The 21,581-nt window shown below is 41.2% G+C and overlaps 1 protein-coding gene across 6 annotated transcripts in view; it reads right to left on the bottom strand.

Moving 5' to 3' along the window:
* ZNF185 (zinc finger protein 185 with LIM domain) overlaps positions 1–21,581 on the bottom strand; it is a 162,721-nt gene that overhangs the window by 59,931 nt on the left and 81,209 nt on the right. For 2 of the 6 annotated variants that reach the window (XM_073641373.1, XM_073641372.1), the window contains exons 17-32: positions 21,271–21,333; positions 21,044–21,190; positions 19,794–19,865; positions 18,081–18,143; positions 17,854–18,000; positions 14,902–14,973; positions 11,722–11,784; positions 11,504–11,641; positions 10,255–10,326; positions 8,194–8,256; positions 8,000–8,113; positions 6,711–6,779; positions 5,143–5,262; positions 4,512–4,607; positions 3,990–4,055; positions 2,783–2,839 (exon numbers count right to left, since the gene is read on the bottom strand). In XM_073641373.1, coding sequence (XP_073497474.1) covers positions 2,783–2,839; positions 3,990–4,055; positions 4,512–4,607; positions 5,143–5,262; positions 6,711–6,779; positions 8,000–8,113; positions 8,194–8,256; positions 10,255–10,326; positions 11,504–11,641; positions 11,722–11,784; positions 14,902–14,973; positions 17,854–18,000; positions 18,081–18,143; positions 19,794–19,865; positions 21,044–21,190; positions 21,271–21,333 — 1,422 coding nt within the window. The remainder of the gene's footprint in view (positions 1–2,782; positions 2,840–3,989; positions 4,056–4,511; positions 4,608–5,142; positions 5,263–6,710; positions 6,780–7,999; positions 8,114–8,193; positions 8,257–10,254; positions 10,327–11,503; positions 11,642–11,721; positions 11,785–14,901; positions 14,974–17,853; positions 18,001–18,080; positions 18,144–19,793; positions 19,866–21,043; positions 21,191–21,270; positions 21,334–21,581) is intronic. The other 4 variants (XM_073641374.1, XM_073641376.1, XM_073641375.1 and 1 more) reach the window with 4 other exon arrangements.

The raw sequence follows: 21,581 nt of genomic DNA, 5'->3' as shown, positions 1-21,581 counted from the left end.
GATCTTAGCCATGATTTCCAACAGAAACATTCACCATGGATTCTTCAGAAAGTCAAAATATCCAAAATCCAAAACTGAAACTTAGGGGCCGATGACAGCTAGTCAAACCTCATATGATTGGGCTTTATAATGTGAAATATGACTGTGTAAATCATATTGCTCAGAGACATAATAATTGGCCAGCTTAGTCTGTATGGTCTCAGTTATGGTTGATATGTGATTGATCTTAGCCACGATTTACAACAGGAACATTCACCATGGATTCTTCAGAAAGTCAAAATATCCAAAATCCAAAACTGAAACTTAGGGGCCGATGACAGCTAGTCAAACCTCATATGATTGGGCTTTATAATGTGAAATATGACTGTGTAAATCATATTGATCAGAGACATAATAATTGGACAGCTTAGTCTGGATGGTTGCAGTTTTGGGTGATATGCAGGGTTGGACTGGCCCACCAGAGAACCGGAGAATCCTTCAGTGGGCCCTGGCTTCTCCTTCAGGAGAGTTCATAGTGCAAACCAAGTAGCTGCTATGGGGCTCTTGAGCAGAGGAGAAAGGTGGGCCGTCAGAATCAAATCCTCTGGTGGGCCCAATGTTCTTCAGTCTGACACTGATGATATGTGATTGATCTTAGCCATGATTTACAACAGGAACATTCACCATGGATTCTTCAGAAAGTCAAAATATCCAAAATCCAAAACTGAAACTTTAGGGGTCGATTTATTATTGTATTTGTGCATCTTTTGGTCTAGCTTTTGGTATTTTTTATTTGTATCTTATTCTTTCTTTTAATTTGTGCTTTTTTTAAAGGTCATTTTATTTTAATTCATCTGTTTTATTCATTTTTATTTTTGAGCAAATGTAGTCCAATTTCCACCCTGGACTATTATTATCTACTTTTTGGCTGTAGGGTTCTTTTTGCACAAATTTTGTAACATTTTAACAGAACGTGACATTTTGCCCTAAAAAGTTATAAAAAGTTCAATTTAAACTAAAAAGCATTTTTTGATTTTGTGGAAATTTTTCCAAACTTTGTGTGCTATTTTGAGGAATTTGGAGCAAAAAAAAAACATTGACAAATATTACAAGACAAAAGAAAAAAAAGAACTGATGAATGTGAACCTCAGATTTCTGCTGCAGATTGGTTAGGTTTTAGTCCAGCTATAATTCAATAGATCCAATCTGCAGCTCTTCTGTTCATGGTGTGGATGTCAAAATCTGAAGTGAGTTCATTATTCCACATTAGTCACACGTTCAGTATCTGGTCAGTATTTTTCCTCAGTATTTGTTTTTCCAATGAGGGATGTCACGTGGTCACTGTAGCCAATGAATGACCACTGATAGGCTGCAGCGGTGACTTTCTTGTAAAAACTGGAAGAGAGAGTCGGAGACTGTCTCTTCCCACTCGGATGGAATGACACCACTGCAAACAATCAGTGGCCACTGACTGGCAGCAGCGGTCATGTGTCACCACCCACCTGAAGACGAAGCTAGAAGACCAGCGGGGGTCAAAGTCAGTGGTACACTAGATAATTATTTTTTTTTTATTGTTTTTTATTTTTATTTTTTAGACTGTTATGAGCCCATCTGTAAAATAAAATATAACAATGGACAACCTCTTTAATACAAAAATATATTTATAAAAAGTCATTTAAAATCATGTGATTTTTCATTATTCTTCACTAATGAACCCCGAACATGTAGAATTGAGTTCACGTGAACGTGGAATGAGAAAATACCTGGAATAACCTTGCATGGCCGGAATGATTTGTGGTCACTTTTGCCGTTACCAAACAACAATTCTGAAACTTGTAGTATGTCAAGTTTCTTAATGCGTTTTTGAAGCCCAAATTTTTTTTCATCCGTTAAAAAAAAAAAATATATATATATATAGAAGGTTCGAGGGCGCTATTGGCACTACCAATCGACAGTCCTGGGACTTGTGATACTTCAAGTTTTTTTTTATTGTGCCAAATAAAGCATTTTCATATCCAAACCGGAGTTTTCAGCAGTTAAAACACAAACAAGCAGGTATCTGCTGCAACTGATGAAGAATACGACTCGAAAACACAATAAAATAGCTTGAAGTACCATGAAGATTCCAGTACGGATTGGAAAATGCATTATTTGGCACAATAAAATAACTTGAAGTACCACAAGTCCCAGGATTGTTCATTGGTAGTGTCAAAAGTGGCAGTGAAACTTTTCTTCATCTGACGTTATTTGAGATATTCTATACAGGAAATTGGGCAATTCAATGCAACGAGTTTTGTTCCTCTTGCCTAAATCGGTGACTGCAATATCTCACTAAATCTTCACAAACGGGTCAATAGCATTGGTCCTCCAAATCAAGAGCTTTTATTTTTTTTTTTTACTTTTCTTGCATATAACAAAAGACAAAAAAAGTAAAGAGAAGAACGACCTGGGAGGAGAAGTTATGAAACTAAATTTCTCGGAAACTTAGAACGGAATTTGCATTTTGGTGAGACTCATGGGTGACTTTTACACGTGCACCCGACTTGCTCAAAAAAACCCTCAGTATTGATCGCTCACAGTGACGACAGGGAAATGTTACACCTCACTACTGCCATCTAGTGGAACTAGAAGATAGTAAAAAGTATGAATGAGAAAAGTTACTATAGCTGAAGAGGGAATTAGAGTCAATGGTCAGGGATTAGGAGGGAGGGGGATATTAGTTTCTACTAGGTAGAGAGTAGAGGGATAAATAGTCCGGAGGGACATAATCTCCCTCAATATAACTATTCACATTAGAACCTACCTGGTGTTTGTACTGCTATCCAGATCAGACCAAGAGATCAGATCCTGCTGGTTATCACTACAATATGAAAATATACATTGATATCAGACACAATGCCATATTTCAAACTCTCTTGGATAAATTTTGACTGAAGCTGCAAATGGATTTCAACATGTCCAATCTTTTTAGAATGCTTTCAAATTGCGTTCCGGCACCTGTTCATTGGCCCTATTGAGGCTTACGTCTGGAGCCCCCCACCCCCCCACGAAACAAGATTCAGATGTAAGCGCCGATGAGGCCATAGACTATAATGGTGCTGGCAGAGCAAACGGATGTCTGACATGCATCATTTTCGGGCATGTACACCTATTGGAGATGGACACTCAGACACAGCCTACTACATCTGAGTGTCCGCCTTCAGTAAGTGTATACGCCCGAAAAGGATGCACGGCAAAGTGCACATTCGCTCTACCGGCACCATTATGGTCTATGGCCCCATCGGTGCATATGTTCGAATCCCGTTTTGTGGGGGGTACAGATGTAAGCCTCGACGGGACCACCGCACGGGTACCGGAACGCAGTGTGAAAGCACCCTTATTCTTAAAAGAGGTAAACTGGTGCTAAATGGGTTTGGTAGTAACATACTCCTCTCTCTGCCCCCAAGAGGAGTGTGCGTATATATGGGGGAGTTGTAGGAATAAATATCGGCCGTACAAGCTATTTAAACTGTATGGCTCGTTCTTATAACTGCAGCAAATAACAAAGATTTACACTCGTTTAGAGGTTCAAATACAATCTGCCTTTGGTTATACTAATAAATAACATATTCTTGTTTTAAATGGATCCTGTCAACACGTTATTGTATATGGAGGTAATGGTATGACTGTATAGGTGCTTGTACTCCAATAAAATCGATACCTTTTTTATGGAAATCCGATGTGCCAGTCATGAGAAATGTCAGATACAAGTTATATGCAAATCAGGCAAGAAGTGCACTGGGGGCGTGTCATTGTACTTGGAAGAAGCAGGCCAAGTGCTCTTGCAGCCTGATTTGCATATGGCTTCTATACTTGATTTCTCAGGACTGGCACATCGGATTTCCATAAAAAAGGTATCGATTTTATTGGTGGACAAGTGACTACACAGCCATTCCACTACTTCCAAATATAAAGAGATGATGACAGGCTCCCTCTAATTAGACAATTTCCAGCGAGATGGAGAACCCGACCTTGTAGTAGCTGCTGCCGCTTCTTTCGGTTTTGTTTCCGTTCTGCGTGCGGGTTTGGGAGACATGCTGAAATATAATGCAATAGTTATTTATTACAGATATTCTCACTAATTAGGACTGAAATACAGTGACATTTCCAGAAACTCTAATCTGGCAGTAACTTTAGTAATATTTTACAAGACCAGAAGCAGAAGACTGAGCGGAGAGAGAATTAGGACGTTCCCCAAAAAGCTTCTCTATTCTTACAAGATGTTTTATCACCGACATCCAGCATGTCAGAACATTCCCTAATACAGAAGCGGCGAGGTCCTGCCCCCCATGTCAGAGGAATGGGGTTTATCAGCAGTTCTCCAGCATATTGCACAGCTTCCCCATAGAAGGTGCAAATTCACTCATCTGTTAGTGTGAACTGTCCACCCATCAGGTGTCGGCACATTTCTGGCATATTCACCAATGTGTCACCTTATGTGATTACCCCACATTAGGAGACCTGTGATGTGCTGGGATCTGTGGGTCTCTCACCTCTCTATAGTCTCTATGGTGATTTTGGCACGTGACGTGGTAGTGATGGTGGTTGTCTCAGTTGATCTGCTGGTTGCTCTGTTGTTATCTACATCACTGTAATGTAAGAGGAGACATTGTGTTACTGCAGGTACTTCCAGGAGAAAGAAAAAAAACTGAGAAAAAAAGAAAGAAGGAAAGAAAGAACTAAAGAAAAAAGGTAAGAAAGAAAACTGAGAAAAAAAGAAGAAAGGAAAGAAAGAAGGAAAAAAAGAAAGAAAACTGAGAAAAAAGAAAGAAGGAAAGAAAAAAGGAAAGAGACTGAGAAAAAAGAAAGACAGAAAGAAATTAAGTCAGAAAGAAAGAAAGACAGGAAGAAAGAGAAAGACAGAAAAGAGACTGAGAAAAAAAAAGAAAGGAAACCAAAAAAATAGAAAGAAAGAAAAACAGAGAAAAGAGACAGAGAAAAAGAAAGAAAGACACTGAGAAAAAAAGAAAGACAGAAAGAAAAGAAAAACAAAAGAAAGACAAGAAAGAAAGAAAGACAAAAGAGACTGAGAGAAATAGAAAGGAAGGAAGGAAAGAAGAGTACATTAGATTTCTGTAGAAATCCCCTTGCATATAGCCTGCTATAACGTTATCAGTGTTTTACCCTTCGTCTCTGAGGACCGTGATCTTCCCAGGTCCGGCCTGTGTTCTGGGCTGTGGACTCTCTGCGACACTTGTGGACAGTGATGAAGATATTAGTGTTATGTCACCTGGTACATCTTTGCTGCATAAAAACACAGTAATGTGGAATGACATATTTAGTTATGAACTATAGATATTGTGTGCTATACTTTATGTTACATATTATTGTACTATATTACATATTATTGAGATAATAACAAAATCAGAATATTTATTACTGTTTAGGAAAATTCAGAACAAATGTTGGGTCGTAGATAGGGCTAAAGCTGAGTTCACACCTGCGTTTGGGAATTTCCTTTGTCTGTCCCTTTCTAAGAATAGTCATGCGGTATTTATATCCAACACGAATCAGCTGCATAACTGACGGAAATGTAAGCAGAGGGGCCCCGCTGATTATTATAGGGTCCGTCTGGGTTCTGTTAGGTGTTAATTATTAGAACAGAAGAAAGCACATTTCCCTCATTTTTACTCCTTTTTTTCTAGTCAATTTCATTCCAAAGATTACTGTGACGATACAGCCTATAATCTTAATAAGCCAGACATTTAGATTTGTTAATTCAAGAGAAATACACTATTATCTTTGTGTTGACTTGTAAATGTATCTGCATTTATGTGGCTGGTCAAGAAGAACAGACCAGTATTTGTATAACCCTGCTTATGGTTTCATCTTGGGTTTATGAACAATCATGTTTGTTAATATGTTAATTACCCCCCCTACTAGACCAACTATGTAAATAGATTAGCTAAAACAATGAGCCATGTGAGTAATGCCATCCCTAACCCCTTACCTGTGAATGTGTACTTGCAAGGAGAACTGTAACTATTTTAAGGGACATGTGCTTCTGTAGCAGTCAGACTTGAAACAGAAATTGGAAGGAGAATCAAAGACAAGCAAAAAGATCAGGGAGATTCTGCCACACCATCAGCTTGAGGGCCACTGGTTGAGGTAGCTGTCCCTGGAAGTCCCAAAGTCGCAGCTGTTCTATCCCAGGTGGGCAGAGCAGAAGGGTGAGACTGTGTAATGTTGTAACATCTTGGGTATTTGTTGGGACTGTTCTATCTGTTTATTGTCCGTTTTGTGGTTCAATAATGTATTGCCACACTGTTTTATCCTCACCCTGTGTTGTCTGTGTGGTATTACACCCACGGAAAACCTCGGGTCTTCACAATTACATTTTATAACATGTCCCCTCCCAGGGGCTGGGTATGACTGCCACCTTCGCACTCTCTGTTAGATGCCTCTGTAGGACGCCCCTGTATGATGTCCCTGTAGGACGCCCCTGTAGGATGTCCCTGTGCGACACCCCTGTAGGACACCCCTGTAGGACACCCCTGTACAACACCCCTGTTGGACGCCCCTGTATGAGTCCCCTGTAGGAGGCCTTTGTAGGATGCCCCTGTAGGATGCCCCTGTAGGACACCCCTGTGGACGCCCCTGTAGCACGCCTCTGTAGGACGCCCCTGTATAATGCCCCTGTATGACGTCCTTGTAGGATGGCCCTGTCTGTTGTATATCTGAGCTTTACTTACTTTCCTGTGACTCTTGTTGTACTGCGGCTTTCCACTGAAGACTTTGGTGTTTCTCTGTTGGTGTCATAACTGCGAAAAGAGAAGATATCCGCAAACTCATCCTAAGACCTCATTCAGACAGATATCAGTGTTAACGGTCTGTATTCTGGATGTATCACCCTGTAAACCCCGCGACCATACACTTTACCTGTGTAGCTAAAATGGTTACATGACATCTGTTCATTTTTTCAGAGACAGTGCCACTCATGTTATATGGCTGTGTCTGGTATTGCAGCTCATTTATAGGAATTCTTCAGTTCAGACTATTCTTGAGGGTCTCTTGACAAAGCGAATTGCAAATTATCCCTCTAATTTGAGATTCCCTGTAATCAGCTATAAACTGTGGGAAACCTGGTAGTGTTAAATGTTCTAAGATAATTAGAGTGACCCTCCGGTTTGACATAAAAATGTAATATCATCTGAGAAATGTTTGGTAAAGTGGCCATGTCGCCATCTTTTATACCAATAATATGCTAAATACCAAGCCGATATTCTTTTTCCAATGTGTCCACAGCACTTCTTAGACTACTGTTCAGCTGTAGTCTGAGACACGCCCCCCCAGTTCCCTGATTGGCTAATGCTGTTCACCTGGCCAATCTGAGAGCAGGAGGGGAATGTCTTGCAATATACAATGGGTAAAGGTGAAGAAAATGGTCGTGGCAATCAGTATAAGAGCGGCAGAGGACTGCATAGGAGGCATCAGGTAATTATACAAGGAATCCTCAGAAATTATTACATTTTTATGTCAAATTGTATAGTATTACACCGTGCCCATTCTAATCAGTGGGTTGCCTGAGTACTGTAGGAAAGGACCAGTCTTCTAGAGCGAGAGACACCCAAAGTCTAGAGCAATAGTGTGCATGTGGGACCATTGCTCCGTTCACATTTATGGGGCTGATGGAATGGTGAGTCCCAAAGAAATGGTCACACATGTTCACTACTGATCAGTTCAGACAGGACCCTTTGGGGTCCCCCATGTACAGCATTTGTGGGGGGTCCAGGGGTTAGTCAAGCAGCCAACAGATTTCAGATCACTTTTATGATCTTTATGTGACAGTCTTTTGTGTAATACAGAAACGTCGGACTGATGGTCACAGAAGGTGTGAATATTCCCAGACTTTGCCCGTGGTGTCCCTTGGCCAATGTTGTCTGATGTGGATGTAAAACTGTTGAGCATGGTCAACGATATGTGATGCGATAAATAAAAATTTGTCCCAAAAACATCTTCTTCTCCATGCCCCCAAAAATACCTTTCATCACGAAAGACTGTGATTTTCCCAGGCTCGGGCTTGACTGCGGAAGGTGTGCTCTCCGTGTTGGTGCTCCATGAGGTCAGTTTTGGGCTCTCTGAACGCTCCGTCACCCTGCGGAGAACAAATAATGCCGATGAGGTGGATTGTTGCCAGTGATCGGATGGTCCCGGAGATTAAACTGTGGAACCAACCTGGTAGTTACTGTCTGTGATGGTGTCTGTGCAGGTTGATTTGATTTCTTGTTTTTCTCAAACCTGAAGATGCAAATTACACATATATATATTACAGCTTCAAGGTTCCCTATCCCAACAGTAAGTATGTACTGGAGATGATGCGCTTTGGTGAAGTCACTACAGAACGAGCAGTAACAGAAGAACAGAGGAACCATCAGTGCTGATAGATATGGCTGGCACATTCATGTGGCGGACATTGAGTGAAGCACTATGGCTGACACTGTTCATGGAGCACACTGTTTGGCACTATGGCAAAATAACTGTGGCTGACATTGATATGGGGAAACTCACTATGGGGGCAATATTTGGGAACAGGGAAAAAATTATAAAGCTTGTAGAGCATTTCACATATTGAATAGTATTTCTTAAGGTTGCAACCTAGAAATGAGCAATTTGGTTCATGCTGCCTGTGTCCAATATCCAGTCGGGTTCTGCTGGCAGTCGCCATCCTTAGCCTGGCATCCTGAGTGCATCTTACACTTACTAAGCACCACAATGTCATGGAATCGCGTGAGGTCTCGTCTCCAGAAGTGCTGTGGATGCCGATTATAGGATGCATACAAAAGTGAAGACCAGAGGACTTGACGCCAAAGGAGGACAGCGTAGATGTAATTCCTCATCTCTACTGCCGACCATGGAACAATTCACTATAATTTACTCTTGAAAAGAAAAGTCCAAGTGGCGAGATGATAAATCTGTACAAATTTATAAATGGACCACAAAAATACTGTGAGGAGCAATTCCATACCCTCTTCAAAGAGAAGAGGGTGTTCCCTAAAAAAAAAAGATTATTTCCCCAGAGATTGGAATATTTTCTTACTTCTGTTCATCTCACGAGCTGATGACAGAAGTAGCAGTTGATTGCTTCAAGATTGGCTTAGGGTATTCCTCAAGATCCATCCATATATATGCACTTTTGCTACAACCAAAAGTGCATGAATTCTCATTGGGGAGAGGGCAGTAAGCTGCTGTCAGGCACTTCTAGCAGCAGCTTATCTCCCACGATTATGAAAGGATTGGGCATGTTGAAATCTAAGATACCCCATCCATCTTTCCTTTTTAACCCAAAATAAATAGTAATGGGAAAGTCGTGATAAATATCTACTAGATGGTCACCCTGTTTTTCCAACACTGTTTGGTTCAGATGAAACTCATATTATGTGTTTGCCACCTTTACATAATTTATTAGGACGAAGTAACGTTAGCGTCTATGTAAATGTATTTAATTCTTCAATGCATTCAGTCTGATCGCCTTATGTTTTTACTTTTTTTATTCCTTTGAATCAATAGGAAGAAACAATGCTGTAAGATTCATCCATATTCACAGGCAGATAAGTAAGAACATAGGAAAAGAATGGTCTTCAGCTACAAAGAAGACTTCAAGAAGAATAGAGGACCTTAGATAACCTTTGGCCCAACAGCTATTTTTCACGATTTCCCCATTTCTCTATAGGCAGATAAGTAAGAACAGAGGAAAAGAATGGTCTTCAGCTACAAAGAAGACTTCAGGGAGAAAAGAGGACCTTACATAACTGTTGGCTGAACAGCTATTTCTCCAATTTCCCAGTTTCTCTATAGGCAGATCAGTAAAAACAGAGGAAAAGAATGGTCTTCAGCTACAAAGAAGACTTCAGGGAGAATAAAGGACCTTAGATAACTGTTGGCCAAACAGCTATTTCTCCCGATTTCCCCTACAGGGAGAGCGGAGTAATCTGCTCCCAAACTCATTTGTCAATGACTTATCTGCCTGTAGGATCGCCCGATCCCGATTCCTCCGACATCATCTGTCTCATTGGATTAGTAATTTTGCTATCAATTTAAAGATTTGCTTCACCAACTTGAGATTAATTGGCTGATGAATTTCCCAACCTCTGGTCATTCGTGAAGATTAATTGACAAACTAAACTAAGTTGGTAAGTTGCTTCACTTACTTCTCAGCAGGATCATTGATCCCATGGATATGTCAGTACCTAAAGTCCTGATATCAGGCATAGATTTTCCGTCATTGGCATTGATTACCTGTTGACATCATCATACAGAAATGAAGACAGGGCGTCTGGGAGAGCATCGCTCTTCTTTGTGGTCTCCACCCTGCCAAAGAGAACAATTTTACATACATTATATGGACAAAAGTATTAAGACACCTCCACATTACATTTACTGTAGCTTTCATGAAATCTGTTTTTTGGGCAAGTCATTAGCATTTTTTGGCTGATGCTTTTTTGTAAAGGGAATTGTGTTAAAAAAATACAACAGAGAAGTAAAAAAAATACAGACATTTAACTATGTGACTTACAAAGTGTGTGTGTCACCAACTATTAGTTATAGTAATTATTAATTATTAGTGAAATTTGATGTACATTCACACCAATGCTATGGCCTATTGCTGCTGTTTTTTGGGTGTGCCGTGTATCAAGTATTTCTTGGACGGTCCTTGTTGGTAAGGAGGGAATAGCAGTTCAAACCAGTGACAAAACATATTTATAGTGTTATAAATAATGTATGGTAAAAGAAAAAATGTCTTTTGTAATGAACTAGGTAATCTAAAAGAAAAAAACAAAACATAACATGGCTTTTGGCTACTGGCACCAGCCATCTGGCCAGTAATACTACCAAACGCAGGTAACAATTTGCCTCTTTTGTCTTCGGAAAGCTTATTAAAGAGGAGGATGTTATGAAATATATTACACATCAATTGTCTCAATCCTAAAAGAAGGATGTTACCTCTGACGGTGACACCGTCAGTTGAATGTTTTGCACAATCTTCATCTTCCACTGTTAATATTTTAAATTGTGGACTTTCAATTCAATCAATAACAACTCTGTTTTTTGGCCCATAGTCCCCTTTTTTGATGGCTGAAAAAAGCCAAACCACTGCAACTTTGGTCGCAATACTTGTCATGTGACCAGAGTTCGCAAGGTGTCACTGCTACATCGCAGCACAATACAAGTAAATGGGGCCGCATTGCAACCCCAAGGATACTACAACTAGCAAGATGCAAATAATCTGATGCAGTTGGTCTTCTTGCAACCTGCTTATTACAGTAGCCTCACTTGTGTTGCTCTGCGATGTAGCAGCAACAACTAACGTATTTTGGTGATGCGACCAAAGTGAGCCTTATTGTCGCATAATCTGAAGCCTGCACCCATCCCGCCAGGGGCTTCTTCTCTTTTATGTGTATATTTCATCATTTCATTTCTGAATAGACTCAAATAATTCACTGTTCAATAAAAATATCCAAAATAAAGAGATAAATCTGTGACCCACCTTGTAGCCACTGTATTAGAAGGGGGTCCACTTTCTCTTATTGTGATCTTCCCAGGCTCGGGTGTGACAGCTGCTGTTGTGCTCTCTGTGTTGATGCTCCATGAGGTCAGTTTTGGGCTCTCTGGACGTTCTGACACTCTGCAGAGAACAAATAATGGCATTGAGGTGGATTGTTGTCAGTGATCGGATGATCGAGGAGATTACACTACAAAACCAACCTGTTAGTTACTGTCTGTGATGTTGTCTGTGCAGGCTGATTTGATTTTCTGCTTTTCTCAAACCTGAAAATATAATATATATAAAGTGACGAATGAAGGCAACACACCAAGCAATATGGCAAAAAAATGGTGGTTTATTACATATATACTGTAGCGTCGGGCAGAGACGCCGTCCCCCCTTCCACCGCGCTCCTGCTCCGGCGTCTTCTGGCCTCCCTGCTGCTGCTGCTGGTGCCGGCACTGTGCTTAGGGCGAGCGCGCGCTCCCCCCCCTCTTAAAGGGGCCGCGCACGCTGTCCTAAAAAGCTCCCGGCCAATGGCCGGAGGACTTTCTCTATAAAAGGCACCTCCTCCAGTATGGAGGTGCCCGTGCAAGGTTGTTGCTCTGTGATACTTACTTTGCTTCAGCCCTCAGGTCCTCTGCAAGTCAGTCCTGTCCGCCAGTCTGATCTTCAGTCCAGTCCGCCAGTCTGACTTCTCTCCAGCCCGACAGTCTACCTACAGCCCTGTCCGCCAGCCTGTCTATGGGCTCTGCCCGCCTGCTTACCTGGAAGCACCTGCCTGTTACCTGCCGTGCCCCCTTGCCTGCTTACCTGGAAGCACCTGCCTGTTACCTGTTGTGTCCGCCAGCTTGCCTACCCGGAGCACCCATCTGGCTATCAGCCGAATTAGCCTGTCTGTCTACCCGGACCACCCGTCAGCCTGACTGCCGTGCTCTTCCGCTGTACCGGTCAGTACCTGTCTTCTGACCCGTGGGAGTCACCTGCTCTCATACAAGGTCGGTCCCAGAGTGGCACCTGGTCCCTCTGCTCGGTCCCTCCCTGGTTCACGAAGTCGACTAAGCCATTGTGCGACCCTTGTCAGGCCAAGTAGATACTTAGTCACGCCCCTCTGGTCCCTCCTTGCACCGCAGCACAGAGGTTCCACCACCCGGATCCGTAACATATGCACACACATTACAAAAATTTGTAAGCATTTGAAATATCATTAACAGATGACACAGTAACGTTGCATATAGATTGTCCAAGCATGATTATAGTGTCCATCCCGTGGCTTGATGGTAAAAGAAGCGTACAACACTCAGATCCCTTTAAAGGTCCATATAGAGACATGTATCCAATTTCTGCAGCATATATATTTGATTTCTTCTTTTTTGCCTGCCGTGCTCTTTCCATCTTCCTTGCCTTTACCCAATGCAATGGTCTGGGGGTTATGAGCTTATGAGTACTGGGTGTTCCGGATAGTATGCACTTTTCTGTCGTTCCATGCTATGACTATATTACCTATGTGATGATGTTTATTTATTGAACTTAATTATTAAAATTTCAATTGCTCTTTACCATTTTGCTCCTTGTTCCTCCTTTTTATCATGTTCTTCGGAGTTGGTATATTTAGGCTGATTCTGGTACTGTCCAACTGCATCAGCCATGTTTCTTTCTGCCTTTTTTACACATAGGGCCGTTCTGTATGTTCTAAGCTTCTCACAATAGTTGGTCGGAATCTGGGCCCATTCATCCTGACAAAACTGGTGTAACTGATCCAGGTTTGTAGGTCGCCTTGCTTGCACCTGCCTTTTCAGCTTTGCCCATAAATTTTCAATAGGATTGAGATCAGGCCTTTGTGATGGCCGCTTCAAAACATTGACTTTGTTATCCTTAAGCCACTTTGTTACCATTTTGGCAGTATGCTTCAGGTCATTGTCCATTTGGAAGACCCATTTCCACCCAAGCTTTAACTTCCTGGTTGATGTCTTGATATGTTGCTTCAGTATTGCCACATAATCTTCTTTTTTCATGATGCCATCTATTTTGTGAAGTGCACCAGTCCCTCCTGCAGCAAAACAACACCCCAACATGATGCTGCCACCCCTGTGTTTCACAGTTGGGATGGTGTCCTTAGGCTTTCAAGCTTCTCCCTTTTTCCTCCAAACGTAAAGATAGTCATTATGCCCAAGAAGTTCAATTTTAGTTGAACTTCAGACCACAGCACATGTCTCCAAATATTAAGATCTTTGTTCCTGTGTGCATTTGCAAACATTAATCTGGCTTTTTCATGTTTCTTTTGGAGTAATGGCTTCTTCCTTGCACAGTGGCCTTTCAGCCCATGTTGATACAGTACTCGTTTCACTGTGATTATTAACTCAATCCTACCAGCTTCCACCATCATCTTCACAGGGTCTTTTGCTTTTGTCCTTGGGTTGATATGCACATGTCGGACGTTCATCTCTGGGACACAGAACCCGTCTCCTTCCTGAGCGGTATGATGGCTGGATATTCCCATCTTGTTTGTAGTTGCGTATAATTGTTTGTACAGATGAATGAGGCACCTTCAGGTATCTTGAAATTGTACCCAAGGATGAGCCAGACTTGTGCAAGTCCACAATTCTCTTCCTGATATCTTGGTTTGGATTTCTTTAGACTTTCCCATGATGCTACACAAAGAAGCAGTGTCTCAGGTGAGCATTAAAATAAATCCACAGGTGTATCTCTAATTAACTCAGATGTTGCCAAAAAAACAGAAGCTTCCAAATACATGACATCATCATATGGGCGGTCCAGAATTGTTTAAAGGCATAGTAAGCTTAGTGTATGTAAACTTTTGACTTTGCAGTAAGTAATAAAAATTCCTTAAAACATTCTCTTTTGTTCATTATTCTGGCATTTGGCAAATATTAAAAATTATGGTAATCTTACTTAACCTAAAGAGGGAAAGGTTCATTCTGATTTCATGTCAGATATTGAGAAAAACATGCATATGTGTCTTTTTATATAGTGTATGTAAACTTCTGGTTTCAACTGTACTGGACTTCAGGGAGAATAAAGGACTTTAGATAACTGTCGGCTGAACAGCTATATCTCCCGACTCCCCCATTTTTGTATTAATAGAGCAGAGCAATCGGCTGCCAAACTTATCTGTCAGCTACCTATCTGCCTGGAGAATCGCCCGATCCTGATCTCCTCCTGCATCATCTGATTGGACGAGAGATGGTGCAATCAAGTTAAAGATTCAATTCAACAACTTGAGATGAGTTGATTGATGAATTTTCCCTATGAACTGAAAAACTGAGCTAAGTTGGTGAATTTCTCCACTTTTCTCTCATCAGGATCATTGATCCCATAGATGCGTCATCGCCTAAAGTCCTGACACTGGGCATAGATTGTCCGTCGTTGGCATAGATTACCTGTTCACATCATCATACAGATAAGAAGACAGGGCATCTGGTAGAGCGTTGCTCTTGTTTGTGGTCTCCACCCTGCCAAGGAGAAACATATGATATGTGTATTTACATTTCATGCTAATATAAGACACACGTACAGGTAAAACAGGTTAGAACGGTAAAAGGTGCAGCTCCGCAGAAAACTCTGCTCACAAAAGGTGGAAATAAAGTCTTCAGCGATCCTGAAAATGTTGTAGGACCACGTATGAAAGCAAGTGCGGACAGTAGGAGTTGTAGTTTATTGCGACCAATAAGAATCCATCTCTCATGTGGTAGCATGGGTTAGATAAAGAAAATGGAAAGTGATTGGCTGCCGGGGAAATCAGCTTTATTACCTGTGCACTTTTCATGCGTGAATCCCAATAAGATATACAAGTTGCAAAATGTAATTTTTTTTAGTATCTATTGTCCAAGGAGATTAGTAACCAGGTCAGCCAATAAAAGGATAAAAGGCTGAGGCTGGATGTCAGGAAGGAGAAACCCACAAAAACATACTGATCACTGTGTATAGCTCCTGGGAAGGATCAGTACCGAGCAGAGAAAGAGGGAGCGGACCCTCCAATTTACTAATAAATAAAAGTCCAGGACTTCAGACCTCCACTCACCGATGCATGGAACATCCTAGTCATATTACATAGCTTTAGTTTTGGAAAAACCCTCACTACTTTAAAAGTGGGCCAAAAAAAAAAAAACTTAAGCTATGTTCACATCTTTTGACAAATTTTGTCAAAAAAGTCCCCAAAAATTTTTTTTATTTATGGTAAAATAACAGACGCAATGATGGAAACTTGTGTCTGTCGAGCGATGTTGGTTTCCGTCATCTAATGAATTTGGCACTGGCATTATTTTTGGTTTTCTATGCAGAAAGCACATAATTCAACCTCAGCCTAAGGGTAAGTGCACACACGTTGTGTTTTTTCTGCACGTTTTCTGCACCAAAATCTGCACGAAATCTGCTGATAACTTTTCTCTGGCAGGAGCTTAGCTGTGTCAAAAATGCAGGTTTAGCTGCGTTTTTTGTTGCGCTTTTGCTGCGTATTTGCAGCGTTTTTTTCACTGTCCTTCTGTCTCTATTTAGTAATGCACATAAAGTTCTGTGAAAAAAAAGACTCCCATTCTATTTTGCCATATAAAAACGCTGCACATATGCAGCAAAGTACGCAGGTGCGTTTTTGCTGCGTATTTGTAGCGTTTTCTCACCCCCCCCCATTATTTTCTATGGGTGAAAAAATGCTGAAAAAAAGCTGAAAGAAGTGACATGTCGCTTCTTTCAGCGTTTTTCTAATCACTGAAAATACGCAGCAAACGAAAAGCAACATGTGGGAACAGTGAATTCTGGTTTCTCATAGACTTTGCTGGTACTGCCAGACGCAGCTGAAAATTTGCATAAAAATGGACAGCAAATACGCAGCAAAGCTCAACGTGTGTGCACATACCCTACGACGAGTATAGATGGTAATCATCCAAAAAGTACTTTTCAATTCACAGGCAGCTGAAACAACATTTGGGGGAAGTCTTTGGTGTGTATTTTCTGCAGCAGAAATCCAAGCTTACAACTTAGTGACACTTTTTGCTGTACATCTCGGCATTCCTGTCCGGGAGTCGGTATCCAGGTCCTTTTTTTGCTGTTGAGTGTGTTACATCTTCTTTTACTGACTTTTATGCTTTTTTACAACACAAATCTTCCTGACCTATGGCCCCTGCATGTGTAAGGATGGTGGACTGTGCTGCAGCGTTCCCACCCCTGAAGACACCAATCACGATGTGTGTGTACTATGTCTTATGTCTTTTGTATGTATGCATATATTGTCTAATGTGGATTGTGATATAGAGTGTGATAAGTATTGTTAGTATAGTGTGCAGTAATGTATAGTGTAGGATGTGATAGTGTAAGCCATAATATATAAAATGGGTAGTGTAGGATGTAGATAATGGACTGTAATATAGGTAATGATGATAGGGTGAGTTAGGATAGAGTTAATGTTTGGGACTAGCTCTAAGGGGGTTGGGGTTAGAGTTAGGGCAAGTGACTGCTTCCTGATATTTAGTTATTTTAAGTTGGAAGTGCAAAGTGAGCAGAGCTTCCTTAGGGGTGATCTGGAGTGAGAGGAGACAAAGAACAGGGGATAACAAGATCCTGAAGAGTAAGTGACTGACGAGACTGAGTGGTCTTCCGGAGAAGGGTCCTTGGAGAGGACACCGAGTCATGAACCCTGGATCTTGTAACGCAGAAGGTAACAAACCCAAGCAGGACTGAGTACTACAGACTAGTGAGGGTCCTGAGGGCTGGGGTTTCAGGGCGCCAGTAGTGCAAGAAAAAGGATGTGGAACCGCAGAGCAAGTGAGGAGACTTGCCGATCAAGACTATAGCATTAAAGCTGCGGTTGTGGTGAAGTACGATGAAACAGTGTGCCTAAAAGCCCTGGAGCAGATTACAAAGGAAGGTTACTGTGTGGAAAATGTTTCATACTGCAAAAGAAACATCCCTAAGAATTTGTACCCGCTATCCCTTGTATATAACCCTTACCAAGTTACCGTTCAGAAAAGAGTTTATTTTTGAATTGTGGTCTCTCTCATTGAACGGCGGAGCATATGGTCTTGGCGAGCCCACACCACCGACCGCAAGAGGCCTGAACGGGTGTAAGGCCCACACAGCACAAGTCCACACTTCAAGTAGCACATAGGGGCGTAAAAGGGGACGAGTGCCTCACCCGTGGCTACCGTCCCACGCCGAGCTACACATGTCACATTCATAGTCACATAATCTGTACACAGCTCCGCTGCTGTAGGTGAGCCGCCTGCGCACATCCTGCTCCCTCCCTTCTGTGTATATTTCGTCATTTGCTTCCTGAATCCATTCCCATAATTCACCGTTCAATAGAAATATCCTAATAAAGAGATAAATCCATGACCCACCTTTCCTTCCTTGTAGTCACTGTATTAGCAGGGGGTCCACTTTCTCTTATTGTGATCTTCCCGGGCTCGGTCTTCACAGCTGAAGGTGTGCTCTCCATGTTGGTGCTCCATGAGGTCAGTTTTGGGCTCTCTGAACGCTCTGTCACCCTACGGAGGACAAATAATGCCGATGAGGTGGGTTGTTGCCGGTGATCGGATGGTCGAGAGGATTCAACTATGGAACCAACCTGGTAGTTACTGTCTGTGATGGTGTCTGTGCAGGTTCATTTGATTTCCTGCTTTTCTCGAACCTGAAAATAAAATATATATATACACACATTACAGCATCAAGGTTCCCTATCTCATCAGCATGTAACAATAGATATGATTCTGGTTATATCAGTAATTGTTGTTTGGTTTAATATGCGCTAAAAGAGGACCTACGGCTCTCCTGAGAATTCCATTTTTTGTTTCTTTTAACCCCTTCACCCCCAAGCCTGCTTTCACCTTCCTGACAAGGCCAAATTTTACAATTCTGACCAGTGTCACTTTATGAGGTAATAACTCTGGAACGCTTCAATGGATCCCAGTGATTCTGAAACTGGTTTTCGTGACACATTGTACTTCATGTTAGTGGGAAATTTAGGTTGAATTTTTTTAACGTTTAAGTGTGAAAATACGAAATTTTGCAGAAAATTTTGCAATATTCAAACTTTTAATTTTTTTATGCCTTTAAACCAGGTAGTTATATCACACAAAATAGTTAATAAATAACATTTCCCACATGTCTACTTTAAATAAGCATGATTTTTAAAACATAATTTTTTTTTGTCAGGAAGTTAGAAGGGTTAAAAGATTATCAGCATTTTCTAGTTTTTCAAACAAAATTTCCAAAAACAATTTTTTTAGGGACCACATCACATTTGAAGTGACTTTCAGGGGTCTATATGACAGAAAATACCCAAAAGTGACATCATTTTAAAAACTGCACCCCTCACAGGGCTCAAAATCCAATTCAAGAAGTTTATTAACACTTTAGGTGCTTCACAGGAATTAAAGCAATGTGGAAGGAAAAAATGAAAATTTTAGTTTTTCCCACAAAAATGTTGTTTTAGGCCAACGCTAAGTATAATGTTTTGCTACAGCCTACTGTGCATGTGCTCTTAATACTAAGAGGGGAGTAAGCCGCGGTCCAGCACCTATGGCAGCAGCTTATCTTCAATGATTATGAAAGGATTGGGCATCTTGAATTCTAATATGCCCCATCTCTCTTTTATTTTTACCATCTGCAATAATAGGAAAGTTGTGACACATATACATTAGAAGGTCACCAAGTCCCGAAGCTTGGATGATGTGTTTACCACTTTTAGACAATTTATTAAAACTTTGGCATCTACAGTAAGCAAATATATACAATTCTTAAAATAATTCAGTCTGATTGCCACTCTTAGGTTTTTTTTTATTCCTTTGAATTAATAAGAAGAAACAAAGTTCTAAAATATACTATATCGCTCATATTTCATCCATTTTCGCAGGCAGATAAGTAAGAAGAGAAGAGAAGAATGGTTTTCAACTACATAGAAGACTTCAGGGAGAATGAAGGACCTTAGAAAACTGGCGGCCAAATAGCTATTTCACCCAACGCCCCCATTTTTGTATTAAAAAAGCGGAGCAATCGGCTGACAAACTCATCCGTCAGTGACTTATCTGCCTGGAGAATCGCCCGATCCTGATCTCCTCCTGCATCATCTGATTGGACGAGAGATGGTGCAATCAAGTCAAAGATTGGATTCATCAACTTGAGATGAGTGGACTCATGAATTTTTCCCATGAACTGAAAAACTGAGCTAAGTTGGTGAATTTCTCCACTTTTCTCTCATCAGGATCATTGATCCCATAGATGCATCATCACCTAAGGTCCTGATACCGGGCATAGATTGTCCGTCGTTGGCATAGATTACCTGTTCACATCATCATACAGATAAGAAGACAGAGATTCTGGTAGAGCGTTGCTCTTGTTTGTGGTCTCCACCCTGTCAAGGAGAAAAATATGATTTGTGTATTTACATTTCATGCTAATATAAGACACACGTACAGGTAAAACAGGTTAGAACGGTAAAAGGTGCAGCTCCGCAGAAAACTCTGCTCACAAAAGGTGGAAATAAAGTCTTCAGCGATCCTGAAAATGTTGTAGGACCACGTATGAAAGCAAGTGCGGACAGTAGGAGTTGTAGTTTATTGCGACCAATAAGAATCCATCTCTCATATGGTAGCATGGGTTAGATAAATAGAAATGGAAAGTGATTGGCTGCCAGGGAGAACAGCTTTAATAGGTAATAGGTAATGGTCCTGGACTTCAGACCTCCACTCACTAGTGATATTACACAACTTTAGTTTTGGAAAAATCCTCACTGCTTTAAAAAGGGGTAAAAAAAAAAACCCTTAAGACTATGTTCACATCTTTTGACAAATTTTGTTCCAAAAGTCAGCAAAAAATACATTTTTATTTATGGTAAAATAATAGACACAATGATGGAAACTCAAGGGAGTATGTGGTTATCAGTTGGGTCTGTCGGGTGATGTTGGTTTCCGCCATCTAATGAATTTGGCACTGGCATTATTTTTGGTTTTCGATGCAAAAAGCACAAAATTCAAGCTCAGCCTAAAACGAGCTCAGCCTAAAAAATACTCTTCAATTCACAGGCAGCTGAACCAATGTTTGGGGGAAGTCTTTGGTGTGTATTTTCTGCAGCAGAAATCCAAGGCTGACCCTCTGATGTCTGCTGTGGATGTGTTGCACATTTCCAGTTTGCACTGCCGTGGATCTGGACATGGATTCGCCCTATTGTCTGGCAATTAGAAAACTTCATTTGCTGTCAGGCTTCTAACTTACTGACACTTTTTGCTCTTCATCTCTGCATTCCCGTCCCAGAGCCAGTATCCGGGTCCTTTTTTTGATGTTGAGCGCGTTACATCTTCTCTTACTGACTTTTATGCTTTTTTACAACACAAGTCTTCCTGATCCAAGGCCCATGCATGTCACATTCATAGTCACATAATCTGTACACAGCTCCGCTGCTGTAGGTGAGCAGCCTGCGCACATCCTGCTCCCTCCCTTCTGTGTATATTTCATCATTTGCTTTCCGATTCCATTCCAATAATTCACCATTCAATAGAAATATCCTAATAAAGAGATAAATCCGCGACCCACCTTTCCTTCCTTGTAGCCACTGTATTAGCAGGGGGTCCACTTTCTCTTATTGTGATCTTCCCGGGCTCGGTCTTCACAGCTGAAGGTGCGCTCTCCATGTTGGTGCTCCGTGAGGTCAGTTTTGGGCTCTCTGAACGCTCTGTCACCCTGCGGAGGACAAATAATGTCAGTGAGGTGGATTGTTGCCGGTGATAGGATGGTCGAGAGGATTCAACTATGGAACCAACCTGGTAGTTACTGTCTGTGATGGTGTCTGTGCAGGTTGATTTGATTTCCTACTTTCCTCAAACCTAAAAATACAATAAACAGTCCTGATATATACACTAAATATATTTTTATATATTACAGCATTAAAGTTCCCTATCTCAGCAGCATGTAATAATAGATATGATTCTGGTTATATCAGTAATCGTTGTTTGCTTTAATATGCGCTAAAAGAGGACCCGTCACTGGGTCAAAAGTTGGACATTTTTGCTCTTATTTTATCCTGCTGCTCTCCTGAGAATTCCGGTTTTTGTTTCTTTTAAATCCGCCGTAC

This window comes from Phyllobates terribilis, unplaced genomic scaffold (genome assembly GCF_046119375.1).
Source record: "Phyllobates terribilis strain yellow unplaced genomic scaffold, ASM4611937v1 Scaffold_7__3_contigs__length_470593459, whole genome shotgun sequence".
Classification (NCBI taxonomy): domain Eukaryota; kingdom Metazoa; phylum Chordata; class Amphibia; order Anura; family Dendrobatidae; genus Phyllobates; species Phyllobates terribilis.
The sequence above is the reverse complement of the archived record's forward strand: the minus strand, read 5'-3'. Positions and strand labels throughout refer to the sequence as shown.